The sequence below is a fragment of the Anopheles darlingi genome, chromosome 2 (genome assembly GCF_943734745.1).
Source record: "Anopheles darlingi chromosome 2, idAnoDarlMG_H_01, whole genome shotgun sequence".
NCBI lineage: Eukaryota > Metazoa > Arthropoda > Insecta > Diptera > Culicidae > Anopheles > Anopheles darlingi.
Genome location: NC_064874.1, coordinates 81,115,313 through 81,136,056, shown reverse-complemented (window position 1 = coordinate 81,136,056; position 20,744 = coordinate 81,115,313). Strand labels below are relative to the sequence as shown.

The following is a 20,744-nucleotide window of genomic DNA, read 5'->3' as shown; positions in this document are numbered from 1 at the left end:
CCGATCGCATCTCCGATGTCCCAACATCTTCCTGATCGTCTTCATTGTCACCCTGTTTGGAATTGGCGTCATCGTCGGTTCTAGAAATGTGAAAGCAGCATGAAATATGAGTCACTTGGTTGAACGTTTTCGAAACATTGGATATCCTTCGTTTGTTTTGACAGTGTAGTTAGGGGTTTCATAATTTCTAGAACATTGATTGAAACGGTTTTATCGATGATGCCACAGGACTAGAAATGATTTCATTTTCTGATGGTAGTATGCCAAAATGAAATGGTCATCCGTGCACAAGAAAAAAAATAGTGACGTAATGAGAATGACTGAATTTTGTTAAGCAGAATGATAGTTAACAGTGAAGCTTGATGCATAATGATTGAAAACTAATTAATTTAACAAATATGTATCCGGTGAGAAGTCACTCTATAAGAGCCACTACTTATCACAGCACAAGGTGTAAAAGCCTTAATACTTAAAAGATTGATCACCTACATCATTGTTTGAATGAGAAATGTTTCCTGATGTCTTGGATAACTATCTATACCATGTTAACAGTTTGCGTGTTTTTTCTTATCTACGTAGAAACTAGGCAAACACTATTATTGCTGGTGTTGAATCATTGCACTTAAAACAGCCAAGAATCGCTGAAGAATGCATCACACGGACGAAAGCAGACATAAACACAACTAACAATGTAAATATCGCAGCCACTTAATGAAGAAGAAAAACGAAGAGGGTGTTTTGCACGGGGTTGCAACCATGAGATAGAATAGCCGTAACATGTTAAACCGCTTTTCTTCTATAACGAACAGTTTTCCGTTTTTCTGATCACAATAAAACAATAGCAAAATAGGAAATATATTGAATACTATTGATATTTGAACAATAATAGACATACAAAGGGAAGATCGAGAGATTCAAAAAGATTGAGAGAAAAACATAGAAAGTAAAAGGGAAGTACATAGAAGTTGAGATGAGAATGTATGAATAAAGCACATGAACTTACTCTTTAACAATCGTTGTCTCTTCGACGGTGCCATCACCGGGACCGCAGTGGGTGTGGAAGCAGAGCATCGGATCCGCTCGCATCCCGCGGTAGTTTTCGCAGCCAAGCTTGTACGTTCCCACCAACAAACTTCGATCGCAACAATTTGGATTCCACCATGAGCACGGCAGCTGATCAGGCGTAGGCGGTGGCCGAATTGGGAGATCGCTACAGAGAGTACACAGGAGCCAAAAGACACGTACACGCGCGCCCGTTCACACACACAGACACATACACACACGTACACCAAAACAGTGAAACGTGGTACAGATTGGCGCAGTGTTATGTGGTGATGAGTCGCGTTGGATGTGCATCGTGCGGATCGTAGAAAGGAAACGTAAATCATTTGCTCGATAAACAAACAGGTAGCGAGTGGAGTAGAAAAGTGACCGATATATAGACGGTTGGGATTCTTCTAAATTGGAATGGAAATCATGTTCCAGCGGATTGGAGTATAGAGGTGAAATAAAGTAGGAACTAGAGGAAATCAAAAATGATACTAGATAGTTGCATCGAAAGTAATAGCAAACAAACGTATGAATCGGAAAATTATATTGATGCTAGTGATATTTCACATAGCTAAAGTACTTTGTAAAAATCTAATTAAACTCAACATAAACGCGATGCAAAATTGAATTGATTTGGAGCTATACAAGTATTAAAAAAAATATTCATCTTATTAGCAAAACAAAACAAACGATGGTACATATGTTGGGGTAGCAAAACAATTTTGTTGCCTTTTCATTTTTACGCCTCAATTTGCCATCTGCATTTGCTCAATAGTGGTACATACTTCCTTCGATTGATTTTCAGTTTTCAATACACAAATACATATAGAGTAGAAAATAGTCAAAATAAAAAAACACACATATACACGAAAAGAGAACAAAAACAGCCCATATGAAGTGGTCCATACAAAACAGTTTTAAAACATTACCCACCCAGCCGGCTCGTAGTAGTGACTATTGAGAGCACCATTGGCTATGTCACCGAAGATTAAGCAATAAACAACAACAAAGAGCGCGGAGGATGATCTTTGTCACAAAAAAAGAGCACAATCAGAATGTAAGAGGAGCAAACAGTCAAGAAACAGGGACACAAATATATGGGAGACGGAACAAAACTAAAATTACCACATCGTTAACAAGAAAATGTAAGAGATTTGAAGAAGTGTAAGCTAATAATTGATTTGACAATTATTCATAGTAAATCAGAAATATTCATGAAAATTCATTCCTCATGTATAATAATTAATTCTGAGGATATGGATTGAATCATATTGAAAAATTTATAGATAACACAATTTAAGATTGCCATATGTTCTTTTCATATCAACTAGACAGTACCAAGAAAAGGGATAAAGAATGAGAAGATAAAACAAGAGATAGGAAATATGAACAATAAAGAGTGGACCAACAGATCAACAAAAAGATATACGTGTTCGCACGACTCCATGAGACAAGGGTTCTCTGCTTTAGCTCTATGTCTATGTAGGAATAGAGACGGAAACTGCTATACAAAAAGAACTGAGAATCTAGACCATAAAGACAAAATCGACTTTGATCAATGAATCACCATCTTCAAAAACAAAATCTTCCCTTTCGCCAAACAACGCAGGGGACAAAAAATAAAAATGTTCATATGTATCGCCAGAAAATGGCTTTCCACGTGATTGTAAACCTAATCTTTTCTCTCGATCCTGACTAACAAGAGCTTATGCTAATGATAGGGGTTAATGATATTAAATCGTGGATTGCGCATGGTTACGTGGTAGTGCAGCCTTCGTGTGTACGATGAAAATCGATTGATCATTCAATATGAGCATAAGACGCACACACCGTACGTGGAAGTGTAATTATTGTTAAGTTTAAACAGTAAAGGGAAGGAAAAAAATTCAGTTAAAAAAATGAAAATGAAAAGGGTGTGATGATTCCGGGTGCGTACTATTTGCAAAAAAAAAAAAAGGATACAGGAAATCGGAAATACGAACAAAAATAAAGGCATTTCGAGGCATGAAATGTTGGGAGAGGGAAATTAGAGTGAAATGATTTTGAACGAGGAGATCGGTGCGGCACTAAGATATAAACAAGAAGGCCGACCGAAGAAGCGCATAAGGGAACATGAATGCCACCAGATACAAAAGACGGGAGAGGCTTATGATGAGTGAGCCGAATATACCTGGCATTAACACCTTCGTTGATTTGGTTAACCACGTCGCCGAGCACTTCATGCTTGATGTAGTACAGCATCCGAACGCGCAAGAGGACCCTGGGAAAGCAGAAACAACAAGAAAAAAAAAACGAGAGCAAGAACGAGAAGAGAAAGAAAAGAATAGAAGAAAAACATTACAAAACTTATTCGTTTAGCTCCACACCTCTCTTGCGCTCCTGCGTGGAGCATGTCATGATGAACGCATAAGTGCACAAAAAGACAAAAAAAAACAAAGGCCAAAGTAAAGCGCTACCGACGGCTAGTCTGGCGAAGCGGAGCAACGGTTCTGACTGATTTGGTTTTTGGCATGGCATGAAGGCAAGAGGATTTGCATTCTTCTCACTTGTTAGCATGTCTGGTGAGGTGCTTCTTGTAGTTGATATCGAGCAGCGTATCCGCGTCGTATTTCTCGTCCTTGCTCCAGTGATGAGGATCAGAGGTGGGCGTGTTTGTACCACCCGTATCGGAACCGGATTTGGTCAACTTTTCCGTCTTAGCTGCCGTGCTCGAATTGGATGATGCGTCCTCATTGGCCTCCCCGGCACCGCCGCTCACCGTTGGTGTAGGTGTCGTTGAAGCTGTCGGCGATGTAGTAGACGCTGATCCCCCGTTGCCGCCGCCGGTGGCACTCGAGTCACGCTTCGGAGTGTTGCAAGCAGAAGTCGAGCCCGATGTTGATTTGCGACCTGGCATTAATCGTCAATACAATAAAAAGAAACGAAATTAATCAACATGCAAACAAATAAATCCAGCATAATCCTATTGAGTAGCATACCTTTAGCGTTGCGCCCTCTTGGCACCAAGTTATGCAGTCCACTGTGATTGCGAGCGATTTCACGCTGCTCCCCACCTTCGTTCGGTGTAATAAGGTCCCAAATAAAGTTCTTGATCTTTTCATCGCCCTGGTAACGTTCCAAACAGTACAATAGCTGCAACAGATAGCGGGCAAATAATACAACATTAGTTTATCTTGCAGTGGTGGCAAATACCATGAGTGTGACAAGTGCTTTTTATTATGAAGTTCATTCAGTTGGTAAGATGAGAAGTTTAATGGTGTTTTACTCAGCGAAAACCTAAAGTTTTCTCAATATTAGCATAGCAATCATCATAATGAATACTTCACGCGAGCCAATAGGATTGACCGATAAATAATAATAAATAAACGATTGAATCACACTTACAATCACACGAGCACAATCTTCCACGTCCTGCTCTCGCCAACCGCGCTTGAATTGTCCCAGTTCCAAGATTTCTGTCCAACGTGCCCAGCTGAAAATGGAGGTGTGACGAAAAATCAGATCTTTCTTTTCATAACCTACTAAGCAGTGCAGCGTTCTGAATACTTACCCATGCGAGAGCAGTCCCTTTTCCACCTTGAAGCACTCGGACCTTGCCCAATTACCGTAGGACACATCATCTGACCCGAGCACGGCAAGTGTTTCCCGATCGCGAGGAACATAATCGTCATGCTGTAGCTGCTGCAGCTTTTTCTTTTCCTTCGCACCACGGGTGCGTTTGCTGCGCGTCTTCAGACCACCGCCACCTTCTTCGCCATCTGTGCCTTGCTCGCCAGACGATTCATCGGAAATGTCCATCGGCACATCGTCATGTCCGTACCGTTTGATCTGCGTACGGCGACGTGGTTCAGCTATTACCAAGTCTTCAGTTTCGTCCTTTTCGCAGGCTAGCGGATCAATTTCCGCCTTTTTGGCCCATTTGTTCCAAAAGTCTGGATCGTCGATGTTGATGTCACTGCGATTGGCTGCAGCCGCAAAGGAAGCCTTCGAGAAGGTAGATCCCTTCTCACTCTCCATAGTAATGATTTGGGTACGACGCAGAAGAATCGAATCGATATCTTCTTCACAAAACTTGTCGCCAGCATCATCGTCCATCACCGCACCATAGGCACCCTTCTTGAGCAGATCTTCAATCTCCTTCTTCGATAGCTGCCGCTGCGTACCGTCCTTATTCTGACCCGTGTTCATACTCTGTAGGACGGCCTTATCAAGACCGAGCTTTAGCGAAGCCTTATCGAACATCTCGCGCTCGTAGGTGTTGCGGCAGAGTAACCGATAGATTTTCACCATCTTCTGCTGCCCGATACGATGACAACGTGCCTGCGCTTGCAGATCGTTTTGTGGATTCCAGTCGCTGTCGTAAATGATGACAGTATCGGCCGCAGTCAAATTGATGCCCAGGCCTCCTGCCTTCGTGCATAACAAAAACACGAACCGATCCGAATCCGGCTTCGAATATCGATCGATGGCTGCCTGACGGAGATTGCCTCGAATACGTCCATCAATACGTTCGAATGGATACTTCTTGTACATCAGATAGTCCTCCAGGATGTCCAGACAACGCACCATTTGGCTGAAGATTAATACCCGGTGCCCGTTGGCACGGAGCTTTGGTAGTAGCTTATCAATCAGTACCATTTTACCCGACGACACAATCAGATTTTTGTAATAAGCTTCCGCATCCTCGCCATGCTGCTGTCTGTAATCATACTGTATCTGCTCTTCGGCGCCATTTAGCAGATAAGGATGAATGCAGCACTTGCGCAGCTCCATCATCGTATTCATCAAGTTTGGTATGTTTGCTGAAGTTGTACCCTTCATTAGGAATGAAAAATTCTGCTCCAGGATACCACGGTAGTATTTCTTCTGTATGTTGGTCAACTCCACTTCAACGATTGTCTCCTCTTTAGGAGCGAGTGACTTTTCAACGTCATCCTTCAAACGGCGCAACATCATTGGTTTCAACAGCGCCTGCAACTTCAGCACTTCGCTCTCCGTCTTCAGGCTACCGAATTCGCGCAAGAAATCCTCGCTACACGAAAATTGACTCGGTTCCAGGAAGTTTAGCAGCGAAAAGAGCTCGTTGACGTTATTCTGTAGCGGTGTTCCGGAAAGTAACACACGGTGCTCCAGATTCAGCTGACGCAAACCCTCCAGCAGCTTACAATTGCGATTTTTCAGCCGATGCGCCTCATCTATAACGCATGCACGCCACGTGAAGTTCTTCAGATCTTGATAATCGGTTACAATCATCTCGAACGTTGTGATCAGCACGTTGAACTTTGTGATGTCTCGGATCAGTTTCCCGGTTTCGGTGCGATAGTACACCTCGTAATCTTGAATCATCTGTCGGCTTGTCGCCGATCCGTGGTACACTATCACGTTCATTTCCGTCCATCCTTCGAACTCGCGCTGCCAGTTGGGTATGGTCGACAGGGGTGCAATCACGAGGAATGGTCCCCGGATGCCGTATTCGTAGACTGAGTTAACAAACGTTAAGCTCTGAATCGTCTTACCGAGACCCATCTCATCCGCCAGTATGCAGTTGTTGCCTTTGTACCACGAATACCGTAACCAGTTCAAGCCCTCCAACTGATACGGGCGCAACTTGTTGCCACCCTTAAAGATCGGTGACTCTGTAAGCGCTTTCCACTGATCCGGATGAGGTCGTTTCTTCGTTTTCCACTCGCTCTTGGGAGGAATTTTGTTGAACTTGTAGTACTGATCAATCTTGGGTTGATCGACATCATCCTCCAGCTCCCAAGTGCTGTCCTCGTATGGCAAGCTTTTCCACTTCACCAAATAGTGCTTCACGGATTTGCCCTCGTCGTCGACCAACTCCGAGACATCCAGCACTCGATCTACCTCGACAAAATCAGGATTAAAGGATTCCTCATCCAGACTTTCGAAAATATTGAGCTGCTGTTGTTGCTTCATCAAGAAGCGTTTAATCTTGTTGCCAACACGCTTGTCACCTTTGAGGAGTTCATCCTCGGTGCGCCATTCGCAGTGTAGGTAGGAGAAGTTGCGGTACTTTACAAAGTATTCGTCCACATCGATATAAACGGGTTCGGGTTTCTTCTCCTCTTCTTCCGCTTGCGATTGACCGCCTTCCTTCTCCTCCTTCTTTATGTCATTTTCACTGTTGCTGGTGCTATTTGTTTCGTCTTTGCTTTCAGCCTCTTTTTTGACGGATTCCGACGATGTTTTCTCGTCCAGCTCTTTGGTTTCCCCTTCTGCGGTGGCGTCTACTTCCATCTTCTCCGCAACTCCATCATCCAATTTCTTCTCATCGCAGCTTATTTCACTGGTTTCTGTTTTTGGACGCGTGCAGTCATCAGCATCAACTTGCGTTGTATCATCCATCTGCTTATCTGCTGGCTCCTCATTTGTTTTCGCTGCGGTTGTTTCATCAACTGTGACTTCAGTTTCCATCCTTTCAGAACAAGACTTTGTTTCAGTTTCTGGTGCGCAGTCACTCTCAGATTTGTTCTTTGTCTCTTCAACAACCAATTTGTCTTCAGAAGATTCCTCTTTTCTCTCCACAGCCTGGTCGTCCGTATCCATTTTTTCGAGTGTAGTAGCTGAACCAATTTTCCCCTCATCTTCAGTTGCAGCAGATTCAGATGATTTATTGGGTTCGCTCGTGATTTCACTACCTTCTTGGCTCGTTGTTTTCGGGGAAGAAGGTGCGTCAGGCTCTGCATTATGTTTCTCTTCTTCTTCTATCTTCTCAGTAGCTTCACCACTGGTGGTGGCCACTAAAGAATCGTCCTTTTTGCCGTCGTCGTCACCCGTAACTTCCACCTTCACGGCCACATTACTACTATCCTCACCGTCTTTTGCGATCGATTCACTTTTGAGACCTTCCTCCTCTAGGCTCGAAGCCGATGGTTCGGGAGTTTTCTCTTTTGGTGGAGGTGGCGGCGGCTCAGGTTTGAGTTCACGCCTACCCCTTCGTACGGCCAACACAAACTGTACAACCTATAGGAAAGAAAAAAAACGCAAAATGTTATTCAAATGGTCTTCCTTTCTTACTCTTCTGTTCGATCGATTACACATACCATTGAATCTTCTTCTGATGTGTTCACGTATACGTAGTTCGGCTTATTCGCTTCGTCTAGTTTCACTTCACCACTGACATCCTGCAATCCGGATCGGGTCGCATCGGATGTGCTAACCTTATCCTCTCCCTCGCCAACAACACCCATGGAACCAGTGGGTGCCCCACTAGCATCAGTAGTTCCGACGATGGCACCATCTAATCCAACGGTGCCTCCTGCCGCGGCTTCACTACCCGCTATTCCACCGGCTTCACTAGCCGTAACAACACCATCTTTTCGCTCGACCGTAGCACCTTCCGAGCGGCGATCCTTACGTCCTCCGCTCGAGGTAGGTGTAGGAGATAAAAGCCCTGATTCGTCATCCGAGAAGCGAAGCATCACATCATCAACGTATTTCTTCCGCTGGGTGTTTCTAGCTGACCGTCGCTTTGAACTGTCCGCATCCATATCCGGAGGAGGCGAAGGTGGCGGTGTGCTGAGCAAATCATCTCCCTCACCATCTGACTCGGTCACGATCATTCGACTGCGACGTGATCGGCTTTTTGAGCTTCCACCTCCCGACTTGCCACTTCGGCGAGACGAGGAGGATCCGCCCCCACCACTACTACCACCGCTTGGCCTACTCCTGTTTCTGCTGCTTCCGCCACTGCTTCCTCCATCGGCACTACCCGGTTCCTTGCGCTTACTGCTACTACTCTTCTTTTTACTCTTCGAGGGCGTTTCCGTTTCCGTTTCCCCGCCTGCACTCTCGTCTTGCTCCTTCTTTTCGCCTTCCTCCTGCGGTATCGAGTCCGCGGGCAGTTTGCTGATTTTCGAAACAGGAATGTCATCGAAGTCAGTTACCTCATCCACCATGCCTAGCCCACCAGCTCCAGCAGTCTCGGAAACTTCGCCTGTTGTAGTAGTTATCGCAGTAGCCTTCACGGACTGTTCATCTTCAACCGGTTCGCCAATACCTTCCATACCACTAGCGGCCTCTGATATACATTCAGCCGTAACAATCGAAGCATTAGCATCCAGTGTGGAAGTACTATCGTCACTAGGCTTCGCCGAACCGTCGACCATAACATCTGAGGTGACGAGTGGAACGCTATTTGCCGCTCCTTCATGTTGTTCAAGTGCTTCGGTCATTTCGCTATCACCCTCTGCCATGGCAGTCGCATCATCAACCGGAGGTGCATCGGCGCGAGCGACTTCATCTTGTGAATGCATTAACGTGGCCAGCGAAAGATTCTCTTCGTTCTCGTTCGTAGTGACCGTTGCCTTCGAGAGCTCTTGTTCACCATCGTCTGCAGATGAAGCGAGCGCTCCGACATTATCCACCACCATCGACTCATCATTCGAGTTTTCGCCGTCACTTGTCGGAGCGTTCGCAGCACCCTTTTTGCTTTTGCTCTTTTTCTTAGAATCCTTTTTCGGTTTACTTTCCTTTTTGGCCGGTTCTTTACCAGCTGTTTCAACAGAAATATTGGACGCATCGTCAGTCGCTGCTGCCCCCTTAGCGGACGGTTTCTTTGATTCACGCGGTTTGCGAGGTTTCTTTATCTTCTTGCCACAGGCATCGGTTGATGTATCGAGGTCACCTCCACTGCAGGAAAGATTATCTTGTGATAAATCTCCACCCATGCCACTGGCTGTCCCAGCTCCTCCTTCTAGCGCCAGCTCATGGCCAAAGCCATCAGAGCTAACCTCAGGCAGTCCTGTGCCCGCTGTTACGGAATCCTCCGAAACCGGTAACATGGTTGTTGTAGGCGGAGCTCCCGTCGATAGCAGATTTGGTTGAGAGGTATCATCCCCAGACATGATGAGCCCGCCACTGATAGAACCAGCACCACCAACCCCAAGCAATGGAGTTGGTATCGGGGCAGCTTCTTGTTGAGCGGTTTTTTCAGATTTTTTCGCCCGCGACTTACGTGGTTTGCTCGATGGAGTACGACCACGGCCACGACCAGTCGTGCTCGTTACCTGCGGGCTATCGATCATCGCTTGAGCGGCTGCAGCTGCCGCCGCCGCTGCTGCGGCTGCCGTTGCAGGTGCTGGCGGATGGTAAAGCGGGGGAGGATGGGTGCTCTGCATTAGCAAGCACGGTTGCGGCCCCAAGCCCTGACAACCGTCGGCCGCTTCGTGTTGCTGAAGCATAGCCATACGCTCCTGTAGACGCATCATCTTCTCCTGATTATCTGCCATTGGCAACTTATACATTTCCTGCATCTGCTGTTGAATTGCAGCCCGCTCTTGACTGTGCGACATAGGTGTTTGATAGGCATTTGGTGGAACTATCATTCCACCAATACCACCTGGCCCTGTCTGTTCAACGGTTCCTGATGCTGATGGACTCAAAATACCGTGGGGTTGCAACCCCTGTGGCGCTGTCTGCTGTACCATCGTACCACCCGAAGTTGGATGCATCCCATAAATTCCCGAAGGAGGAGCAATCGAGGCCGCTACCGCCGATGTTTGTCCTGGTTGCCCAACTAATGCTTGTGCGTACGTTGCCTGTGTATGCGAGTGCATTTGATGCGGAGTACTCGGGGTATTGTTACTACTAGTGGAAATGATGGGTTCACCACCGGGTGAAATCGTCGTATCGTTAAGTATGGTCGTAGATGCCGGCACCACAGTGGATGCCTGATTGAGTGGGCTTTTGCTTGCTGTTGTTACCTCTGATGCCTGCAAGTCTGTCATGCCGATCGCCGTACCACCATCGGTCGCCGTCATCGTTTCACCCAACTGTGAAGGCTGATCGAGAAGAGAGGCTGGAGCATCGCCAGCCATAAGATTGGTACCATCAGATCCTCCTCCTTCAACCAGCGCGTTGGCTGCGGATACACCACTCAATGACGAATCCTTCATTGTCTCATCCAATCCACCAAGATTGTGGTCCTGTCCTAGCAACAATCCAGTACTAGCTGTGTGCTGTTGTTGCTGCTGCTGTTGATGCTGCTGTTGATGATGCAATGCTTCGAAGTCCGTACCAGCCATGAGGGAACTCGAGCTAGATGATTTCGTATCGTCCGTGTTTGATGATTCAGCCGGAGCTGGCACAATGCTATCCCGAGACTCTTCATTACTGCTGCTTCCAGTTTGCTCAGCCGACACTGATTGTTGTTGATGTTGTTGCTGATGTTGCTGCTGTTGTTGTTGCTGTTGTGTTGCCTGTTGCTGCTGATGATGCCGAGGGTCGATTACGTCCGTCAGAGGTGTTATAGTGTCATGTGAATATACTGATGCAACATTTGTCGCGGTCGGAGTAAGAGCCTGCAAGCTTGATGGAGCTTCATTTGCGTTGCTAGACGCCAAACTGTCGATCAAACTGAAGTCGGATGTTGGCGGCACCACCTGTTGCTGCTGGTGGTGTAATTGTTGCTGCTGTTGTTGTTGTTGTTGCTGCTGATGCTGCTGCTGCTGCTGTTGCTGTTGCTGCTGCTGCTGTTGTTGTTGCTGCTGTTGCTGCTGTTGCTGTTGTTGCTGCTGTTGCTGCTGTTGCTGCTGTTGTTGCTGTTGCTGCTGCTGCTGTTGCTGCTGGAGTTGCTGTTGTTGCTGCTGTTGTTGCTGTTGTTGCTGCTGTTGATGGTGCTGTTGATGATGCTGAATTTGCTGCTGCTGATGCTGTTGCTGATGGTGCTGTTGTGGATGTTCTTGCTGTTCACCTAGGCCACCGGATTGCTGATGATGTTGTGATTGATGTTGTTGTTGTTGGTGATGGTGCTGATGATGATGGTGTTGTTGTTGTTGTTGATGCTGCTGATGCTGCTGGTGGTGATGCAAATGATGATGGTGCTGCAAATGCGATTGCTGCTGCTGATCGGTAATAGACGATATTGGTGGCAACTCCACGACAGATTGCTGCTGATGAGGATGCTGCTGATGCTGCTGCTGATCCATCGATCCTCCGCCTGCACCTCCAGATGCACCATGCATAGCAGTCAGCTCATTCATCGATGGTTGTTGCTGTTTTGATTGATGCAACTGCTGTTGTTGTTGAGATTGTTGCGCAATACTATTAACAGCTTGCAGATGCTGATTGGGACCACTAGGTGACATCAACATATCGTCGTTGAACGACGGCGATTGCAGTTGTTGCGAGATCGAATGGGACAGACCAACGTGGCCCCCGCTTGCTGTTTGCATCGATGCCAATGAAGGATGATGTTGCTGCTGCTGATGTTGTTGCTGTTGTTGCTGCATTGCCGATTGTTGATGATGACTGGGAGTGTGATGCTGTTGGGAACTGGAAAGATGGGATCCAGGTTGCAATTGCGTAAGCATTGCCGCTTGTTGTTGCTGCAAGGACGTTAACTGCTGCTGGGAAGGAGGTTGTTGTTGCTGTTGTGCTGTTGGTTGCCCAGCCGATGATTGACTGTGTGGCTGTGACAGGTGCGGCTGATGGAGACTATGTACAGGTTGCGCCACCGAGGCGGCAGCGGGATCAACTCCGACTACCCCGTGCGATGATTTGTCGTCCAGATTACCGTACTGCAATCCACCACCGACACCCGTTACCGTTGGTGGTGTTGGTATCACAGGCATGGAGGTTTGCGAAGCAGGAGGAATCAAGCTAGAGATGTCGTTTAGCTGACTGATCTGTTGAGCGTGCGGTGGTGGTGGTTGTACATGCGGTCCATGTGGACCATGCAGATGAGGCGCATGAGCCGAATGCATCGGAGGCATATGCTGGCTACCTGGTGGTCCCGATCCCTGCGCACCCACCATACCATGATGTGCGTTACCATTGATTCCACCACTTCCAGGGCGCTGTTGCTGCTGCTGAACGGCTCCCATTGGTGGCCAATGTTGATGCTGTTGTTGATGCTGCGGTGACATCGGCAATCGTGGCCCCAATGGTGACAGTGGGTTGTTTGCCATCTGTTGTTGATGACCGGGTTGCCCCCTATATGCAGCGGCAGCCGCCTGAGCATAGTCCAAGCCAGCTGTAGCCGACGGTGGCATCACCATCTGCTCCAGAGCCTGCAGTGTTGTGTTAACCGCTCCGGGACCGCTTCCTCCCCCGGTTGCTGAGGAATGCTTTGTGCCAGGCATGGACGTAACCTGTGGCCGAGGACTCTGCATTCCACCACCTGCTGCAACGGAACCGCCACCACCACCGCCCGCACCACTTCCAAGATGCGGATGTGGTGAATGCGTCGAGGATTGCTGAGGGGATTGTGACGTCACTACACCACCGCCCGGTGGCTTCGCTGGTGACATAACAGGCCGGGGTGACATCTGCGTGTGCGGTGACATTTGCGGTGGCCGCGGTGACATTTGGGGGGATAGTTGCGGGAACGGTGCTCTATACTGCGGACTGCCTCCGTGCTGTGTTGGTTGAGATTTTGTTGCGTTCGGTAGATACGATGGCTGCTGGGGAACATTTGCTCCATAACCACCGGTACCACTTGCTCCGCCACCACCAGGCACACCCGGCATCGCACCTGGGTGCGCCATCCCAGGATGATGTCCCGGTGGTCCTCCGGGACCCGGTTGTTGCTGTTGTTGACCAAGCGCACCCAACCCATGCATTCCACCAACGGAAGCAACTGGATTCGGTTGCGCACCCGGATGCACTAACCCTGGATGCTGCTGTCCCGGTCCTTGATGTTGCGGATGCTGCTGTGGTTGGCTATTATGTGTGCCTAGCTGTCCCGGGTGCAGTTGCTGTTGCTGTGACTGGGATTGGGGTAGATGGGAGGGTTGCTGCGACGGATGCGTCGGAGCTAGACCTCCCGGTCCACCGCCTCCACCTGCTGGTTGCTGTTGCTGCTGCTGTTGCTGTGGTGTCCCGAGCTGGTGCAGGCTTGTGGGAACCTGACCAGCGCCGGCACCAAGATGTTGTCCATAACCACCACTAGGATCCAGCTGGTGCTGGTTGTAGACGTGCGCCGACCGAGCAGCTGCATGTTGTTGCATTGCTGCCGCTGCAGGACCGTAAGCAGCATATCCAGCTTGTGCTGCACCTGGTGCTCCAGGATACATTGAGTGACCCGGCTGTGGATAGTGCTGTGATACTCGCTGCTGTTGCTGGGACTGCTGCTGCGATTGTTGCTGCTGCTGAGTCGCCTGCTGCTGTTGCTGCTGCTGTTGCTGTGGTTGACCAAGCGATCCATAGCCCTGCTGAGGCATCATTCCACCCATCATCGATTGCTGCGTCGGGTATTGCAGCTTCTGTGGGTCCTGCTGCGGGTAGCCTCCCATGTGCTGTCGATAGCTATGAAAAGAAAAAAAAAGGATGAATATAAAGGCCTTACTATTGTCCAGTAATTAGGACAATACTATTAAATTTCTTACCCAGTAGGGGTTTGTCGTTGCGAAGGTCCCTGTGGAGGTCCTTGCGGCAGCCCATAACCCATTGGCGATGCGTACGGATTGGGTTGTGGTGGTGGAGGTGGTTGTGCACCCCATACTACGTCGCCCATGCCTGCCATACCAGCAGCAGTATGATCCGGCATCGAGTACATCGAATCAGTGCCTGCAGGTTGATGGTAGGACGGGTACTGCGACTGGGGAGGCGGTTGCTGCTGCTGCATTGGGTGTGGGGCCCGATGCCGTGCATACGCTCCTGCCGCATTACCCGGTGGACCCATTCCACGTGGCGCCGTCGGATCATATCGATAATAGGCATCCCTGAAAACCAAATAATATGCAAGATTAGAGGAGCGTTTTCATTTCCACAGCATATGTAAATGAATACCGTAACTACTTGGCTTCGGCCATGATCAACATTAAACAGTCGATCATATCTGCACCCAAACACATAGGACAAACGATTACGCATCGAATCTATTTCTGATACTTTTGAGTCCATGCAGCCTTTCCCTAGTTTCCGTATAACAAGAGAAGGCAAAACTAGCAGAAGACCCAATTAATTGACTGCAAGAATTGCAGATCCTATTTTTAGCATTACTCTCTGAGAGACCCAGAAGTACAAAGCAACAAACGCATAGGCGAAGGAACCGTCCGTCACCCAAATGTAATGTATTGAGTTTCAAAATCAAGACCATGCACAATTGTACATAACATACATTTTCTATAAAAAGGAATCACTATTATGCAACAAATTTAACCCCGGTTCGTTAAACCTTAACATGTTGGATAACGAAGGAACTAACTATGGCAAGATTATGTTTGTTATCCGTAATGCGTATGTCCTATGTGAATGATATAATGGAATGCGAATATACTTACATTTTCAATTTTCTTATAAAAAATAGCTCGCTGGACCCTCCAATCTATCGTTGTCTTCTTAAACCGAATTGCTACCGCTATTTGTTGTCGTCTGATTCTTCTCTACAGGTGTATCTCTCTTCGCCGCACTTTCTGTCTGACAACAGATTCCAAGGGTGCGCGTGCTATGTTAAGAACACTATCGTATCGAGATGTTCCACTTAATTTTAAACACTAACGATTTAACGGTTACTTTGATTCAATTTTTGCTGGTTTGTTTTGTTTGTATATGGAAGTTTTTCTCTTCCTTCCACCGCTACTATTGCCGCTGCGCCGCATTTGCTGCTGCTGCTGCTGCCACTCCTTATTCCTTTCAGGGTTCATGAAGAAAGAAATTACGGTGCGTTTTGTCGCCGTGTCCTTATGGTGGTGGCCTTTCGCAAACCATAGCGTATGCAGATTTGCGTAGTGAGTTGGTGTTAATACTGCAGGTCAGCAGCAGCAGTAGTAATGGGCAAATGCAATGTCGAAATAACTGATATATAAACAGCTCTTCTGGGATTTCTTCTTGCACTGAGATCAAACAAAACAAATCAAACGAAACTACAAGGTTGTGCACGGAACAATTTTGTTTCGTTTTCTTTTTTCTATCTTAGCACTTTTATAATAAAATGCTAATGTTTTCTCCGAACGAGTTCACTTGCGCCCTCTGAACGGTTCATGTGCACTGTTGATCGGCGCATCCTCTTCTGTTTATTAGTGGAGAAAGCAGAGAAATTCAAATTATTTACATATTGCAAGTAGCAATAACCACCCTTTTTCAGCTACTTTTACGTCGAACTGTTCATTTCCAAAACACACATGCGTGGTTTGCAATGAACATCCCTTTTCCTGCCCCGATTAAAGATATTCTGATAAGGTTTTTGCTACTCTAGCATCGTGCGTGCATTTTGCTCATCGGAGTGCTAAAACGAATCGACACTGCCTCATCTTGATGGAAATTCTGGAATGTAAATAGAAAATAAAAATAAATAAAAGAAAATTTATGTTAGTAATTGAGCAATACACTAACTTTCGACTAAAATTCAATATTCAACAACACGCATAGCAGTCACAAATGGAATCGTTTCGCTGTAAAATAGCATTTGCTCCCGATACGAATAAAGTAAACTGGTATGAGATGTCTGAAATGATTATCAGGAAGCAAAAGCAATGATTCAACCACTAGAAAAACCCGTTGACCGGGAGAGAACCATTTTCGAACGGTCGGCAAAAAAATCACAATCCATTTCTCCACCCGGCAATGAAAACGAAACAAGAATCGCAAGTGCGCAGAAGTAATGAGGGTTTTTCTTCGCTCCGGCCATGTGTCCATCCACCACACCACGTAATGTTCATTTCATATTCCGCAATCGACCGAAAAGGAACGAACAACCATCAACCGAACAAATACAAATGCAACACACAGCACACCTTGCACACCTTGTCTATGGCACCAACGCAGTAACACATGTAACACCATTTTTCTACTTTTTTTCTGGCATTCAGAGTTACAAACCTGGCTAACTATACCCATTGCTTGATGTTGTTCTCCATTCGCAAAATGAACGATTAGCGATGCTTCCCGTTAAATGTTGCGTGTCACCCCCCGTGGTTCAAGCTAGGGCATTTTTTTTACAAATTCACACGACAATAACCCACCAACAAAAAACGTGTTCGCTACCTAGGCGCACCGCACTTCTGGCAGTGTAGTTTAGTGTCCATTATCGTCTGCTAGGTACATAAGACATGCTTTGCTCAGCAAGAATAAGAAGTCTAGCTCGACGTCTGGTACGCCAATTGGTTGACAACGACATGCCCCACACATAAGGATTCGCTAAACACCAGCGATGGTACCTGTTGACAATTATTCGGTGTAAAACGTTTGAGACATTGCACAGCTTCATCTACTACGTATCGCATAGTTTTCTCGTGCAATCGAGCGCAATCGCGAAATCTGAGCTGAAATCGCTAAGAAATCAATCCTTGGACGAAGTGCGCGCACCTTAATGATTCAAATGGTGAGGGTAAAACCTTCTAAAACCTTCGCCATATCATTGTAAGTTTGTGTGTGCCTATGGTGAACCATTACAAAACAAGCCACCCAAAGGTGGAGATATAGGGAGAGCGCGTGCAAACCAGTCCCCCTTGTGAGAGAGAGAAAGTCGTTAGTTGGTAGCATTGATGAGAGTACTTCGACCGCGCCACACAGAACAGAACAAGAGAAGATGCAAAAGTGCTCATTTTGAGACAACATACATTGCCAAATGCGACTCTCGTGCTCGAAACCATCATCAAGCACCCCCTTCCCATTTCCCCATCTTCCGGTTGCGTCGAAAGAGTAAAAAACCATACAACATTGGCTTTGAGTAACTGTTGTAGTGTTCTGTTTTATATTTTAGGTAATAAATGTGAATATTTACGCCGACAGATACACTAAAGAATGATGCGTTCATAAATTACATTGAAAACCACATTGATATTAAATCACTGAGCTCATACGAGCAGCGAAATCCCCAAACACAAAAAAGGATACAGACAGAAAACCCTTATGTCCACTACCACCACAATCGGGACGGTGTCGCTGCGCTGCTGGAGTTTGGTTTATTCTCTTATTGGTATCGATTTTTCTGGGACACTGCGACAAAATCTTAATACCAAGCGACCACACTAGAGACGATGAGAGGGAAAAGGTAAGGAAAAAACCGGACAAAGCTGCCAAACACTCGTTCCTTGTCTGGACTGTGTGAAAAGTACCCTTCTCCGTCACTTATCGATCGCATCCGTGGTCGTTGTCAACTTCTTCTCAAAACCTTATAGCGCCTCCAGTTAGTATTACATGACGAGAAGAAACGAAAGTCCGTAGAGCTAGGGAAAAGCAATCGGTTGAGTTGGATCCATTCTTAGGGCGAGAAACAACACAATATTCACATATCATTCGTGTTGGTTAGTTGGATGATGATGATGATGATGAACGAACGCTAAATGGGAAAAGCTATACGCTTATGATTTCATAGCACATAGAGCGCACAACCATTCCCATTCAGAATTCGTCAGACGTTAAGGCGGTTTCTCGTACATCTAAACTTAACTATCCGCACTTCAAACGGAAATGCCTTTGCATATCGAAATGAAATCATGATAAAAATACATCCAGTATCCTCCACGATACAATCTGAATCGTCTTCATCTTCATGGATAGAAAGAGCAGTGCACGAACTTATATTGATGGCAAGTATTACTTCACTCTATTAATGAGAAGCTGGACAAAACTCCTTCGCACACGACTATCTCAAACAGCCATGCTTCCGGAAAGTTCGACCCTCAGATGCTGCGAAGTTTTTCCTGTGAGATTCGATATTACCCACTCGACTACTGCTGGTGTGCTTCGTCGTCCGATATGGAGATGTGTAATTCACTCATACGGTCCATGAGTGTTACATTTTATGAATACAGGGGCTCCCCAATGTCGCAGCGACATCGATTATTGAACTGTCAGTCGAGCACGATAATGTGGCGCCTTATTGGTGCACTCTTAGTCATTTGTTGTCTAGCAGACAACATAGTCAATATTGTTTTATTGCTATTCATTTACTTATTTTTGAAAGGGCTTAAGACAACACATCAAATATATAAGCAAATCCTAATCCTATGTAGAATGATTTCATAAGATTATATAAAAATCACAGCGTAATAAGAACTTTCGGGCGCGAGAAACATCTTTGTTCTTGATAATAACATTCTCCAAGTCTTAATACTTAATCAAATGACCTTATAAAAAGTAGACTGTATCGATAGCAACGCAAGGACAGTGAAGAGTATTAGCCCATAGTGACACATGTAGTTTCCCTTGTGTTTGACTACATTTGCTAATTTAATTAATTATTATAGAGCGTAAGACATTAATGTACAAAAAGAACCTTATGTGCTCTTCATATTATAGCCGAAACTCGAATGAGAGCTTTAGCTATCAGCACAGCCTGCATAGCTTTATTCTTAATCTCTCATGCCTCTTAATTAAAAAGTATGTAAAGTGAGACGGCATTAAGAAAGAACCCTAATAACGCACACCATCAACCGCGGATTCTCAAACGATGCTCAGCGCATGGAGAATCTCGTTTTCGGTTGTATTTAAGACGAAAACCACACAGCCACAGGCCACGCGGCCACGGTTATTCGCGATTTGAAGCTAGAAAGAAAACTGGGTTGAGACTTAGAGGCAGGACGGTGATATAGAAAAACAGGAAAAGATGGCCTACCTCTGAAAGATGCATAAGCGCGAACCAACACCATGCAACGTACCAAAAAGAGGTAGAGAAAAGAAAAGAAAGAATGAGCGCGCGCAAACGACAAGCAGAAAAAGCAGGAGCCCAGGTTTTGACGGTAACAAGGAGTAAGAACATTAAAAAAGGGCACTTCTCTACCGCCAGAGGCAGCACAACACAACACCAGCGGCAGCATTGGTCACTGCGCCGGAGAAAAACGAGTGCCATCTCCAAGCGCGGATTTCATAACCCCGGGACAGACTGCTGTTAGTGGTAGTCCGGCGCGCGTCTCGCTGCGACAGATGCGCTCGAGTTGGTATTGGTGTAGCATAACTCAGGCCCCCGGTCTCCTGTGCATACACGGCGGAAGCGGCGGTGGTGGCGCGTTCTCGAAAGGTGAACACTGCTGCTGCTTCTGCTGCTGTGCGGTTCTTCTTCGCAGGTCGATCGAAATGATGATGGGGAACGAACTCATTATAGGAGGCGGCGCCGCGCGCACACACTTTGAACCGGCATCCGGGATTCGGAGCTATCGCGGGTGAGCGAAACGAACCATTTTCATGCTGGATTTCTGGCCCCTCGGTTCCATACGTATCCGAAATGGGGAGCATCACGAAATCATCTCTCACTGGATGCTGTCCATTTTCCCAAATTATTATTATACTGCAGCACACCAGAGGCGTGCTTTAGATTAACGGGAAGAGAATTCGTATTTCGAGCAGTTTTTATCAACCAGATTCGAGCAATAAATGGTGCCACCACTCTCGTGTAATTGATTTCAGATCTAATCCAACGAGCGTGTGCGCGCGCTCCCGAAACGGCGAGAAAGTACGCCATGAACACGCACATTAATGGTGGCTAATTTTAGGCCAAACCAGCGAAACAGACAGGTAAGTGGTGCAAGCAAACTGTCCGCGGTTCATACACGGAAAACCAACGCGAACGACGACTTCTCCGGTGTGCCCAAACCGATCCTGCCCGACTCCGCACACAACCTATGCTCTTTGGCACTCGTGGCCATATACCAGGGTGGAGAGCAAGCAACAAAAAAAAAATGGTGCAACACGACGCAACAATCACCTTTAGTATTGTACGGATCAACTCTCATCACAGGCAACTGCGATTTTGAACTGTTATATTTTGTAAATTTAAGGTGTCTCATAGA

General features: G+C 46.5%; 1 protein-coding gene and 1 non-coding gene across 7 annotated transcripts in view; both read right to left on the bottom strand.

The window, feature by feature from the left end:
- LOC125949808 (uncharacterized) overlaps window positions 1-20,744 on the bottom strand; it is a 55,176-nt gene that overhangs the window by 14,394 nt on the left and 20,038 nt on the right. For 4 of the 6 annotated variants that reach the window (XM_049677177.1, XM_049677175.1, XM_049677174.1 and 1 more), the window contains exons 2-11: window positions 15,297-16,024; window positions 14,400-14,735; window positions 8,115-14,319; window positions 4,601-8,034; window positions 4,435-4,522; window positions 4,029-4,182; window positions 3,597-3,939; window positions 3,221-3,310; window positions 1,004-1,210; window positions 1-80 (exon numbers count right to left, since the gene is read on the bottom strand). The exon at window positions 1-80 is cut by the window's left edge and continues 27 nt beyond it. In XM_049677177.1, the coding sequence (XP_049533134.1) occupies window positions 1-80; window positions 1,004-1,210; window positions 3,221-3,310; window positions 3,597-3,939; window positions 4,029-4,182; window positions 4,435-4,522; window positions 4,601-8,034; window positions 8,115-14,319; window positions 14,400-14,735; window positions 15,297-15,298 (10,939 nt within the window). In that variant the 5' untranslated portion in view covers window positions 15,299-16,024. The remainder of the gene's footprint in view (window positions 81-1,003; window positions 1,211-3,220; window positions 3,311-3,596; window positions 3,940-4,028; window positions 4,183-4,434; window positions 4,523-4,600; window positions 8,035-8,114; window positions 14,320-14,399; window positions 14,736-15,296; window positions 16,025-20,744) is intronic. The other 2 variants (XM_049677179.1, XM_049677180.1) reach the window with 1 other exon arrangement.
- On the bottom strand, window positions 4,275-4,367 carry LOC125952985 (small nucleolar RNA U6-53/MBII-28). The gene has a single exon (XR_007468905.1). It is a non-coding gene; the product is annotated as a small nucleolar RNA U6-53/MBII-28 (small nucleolar RNA).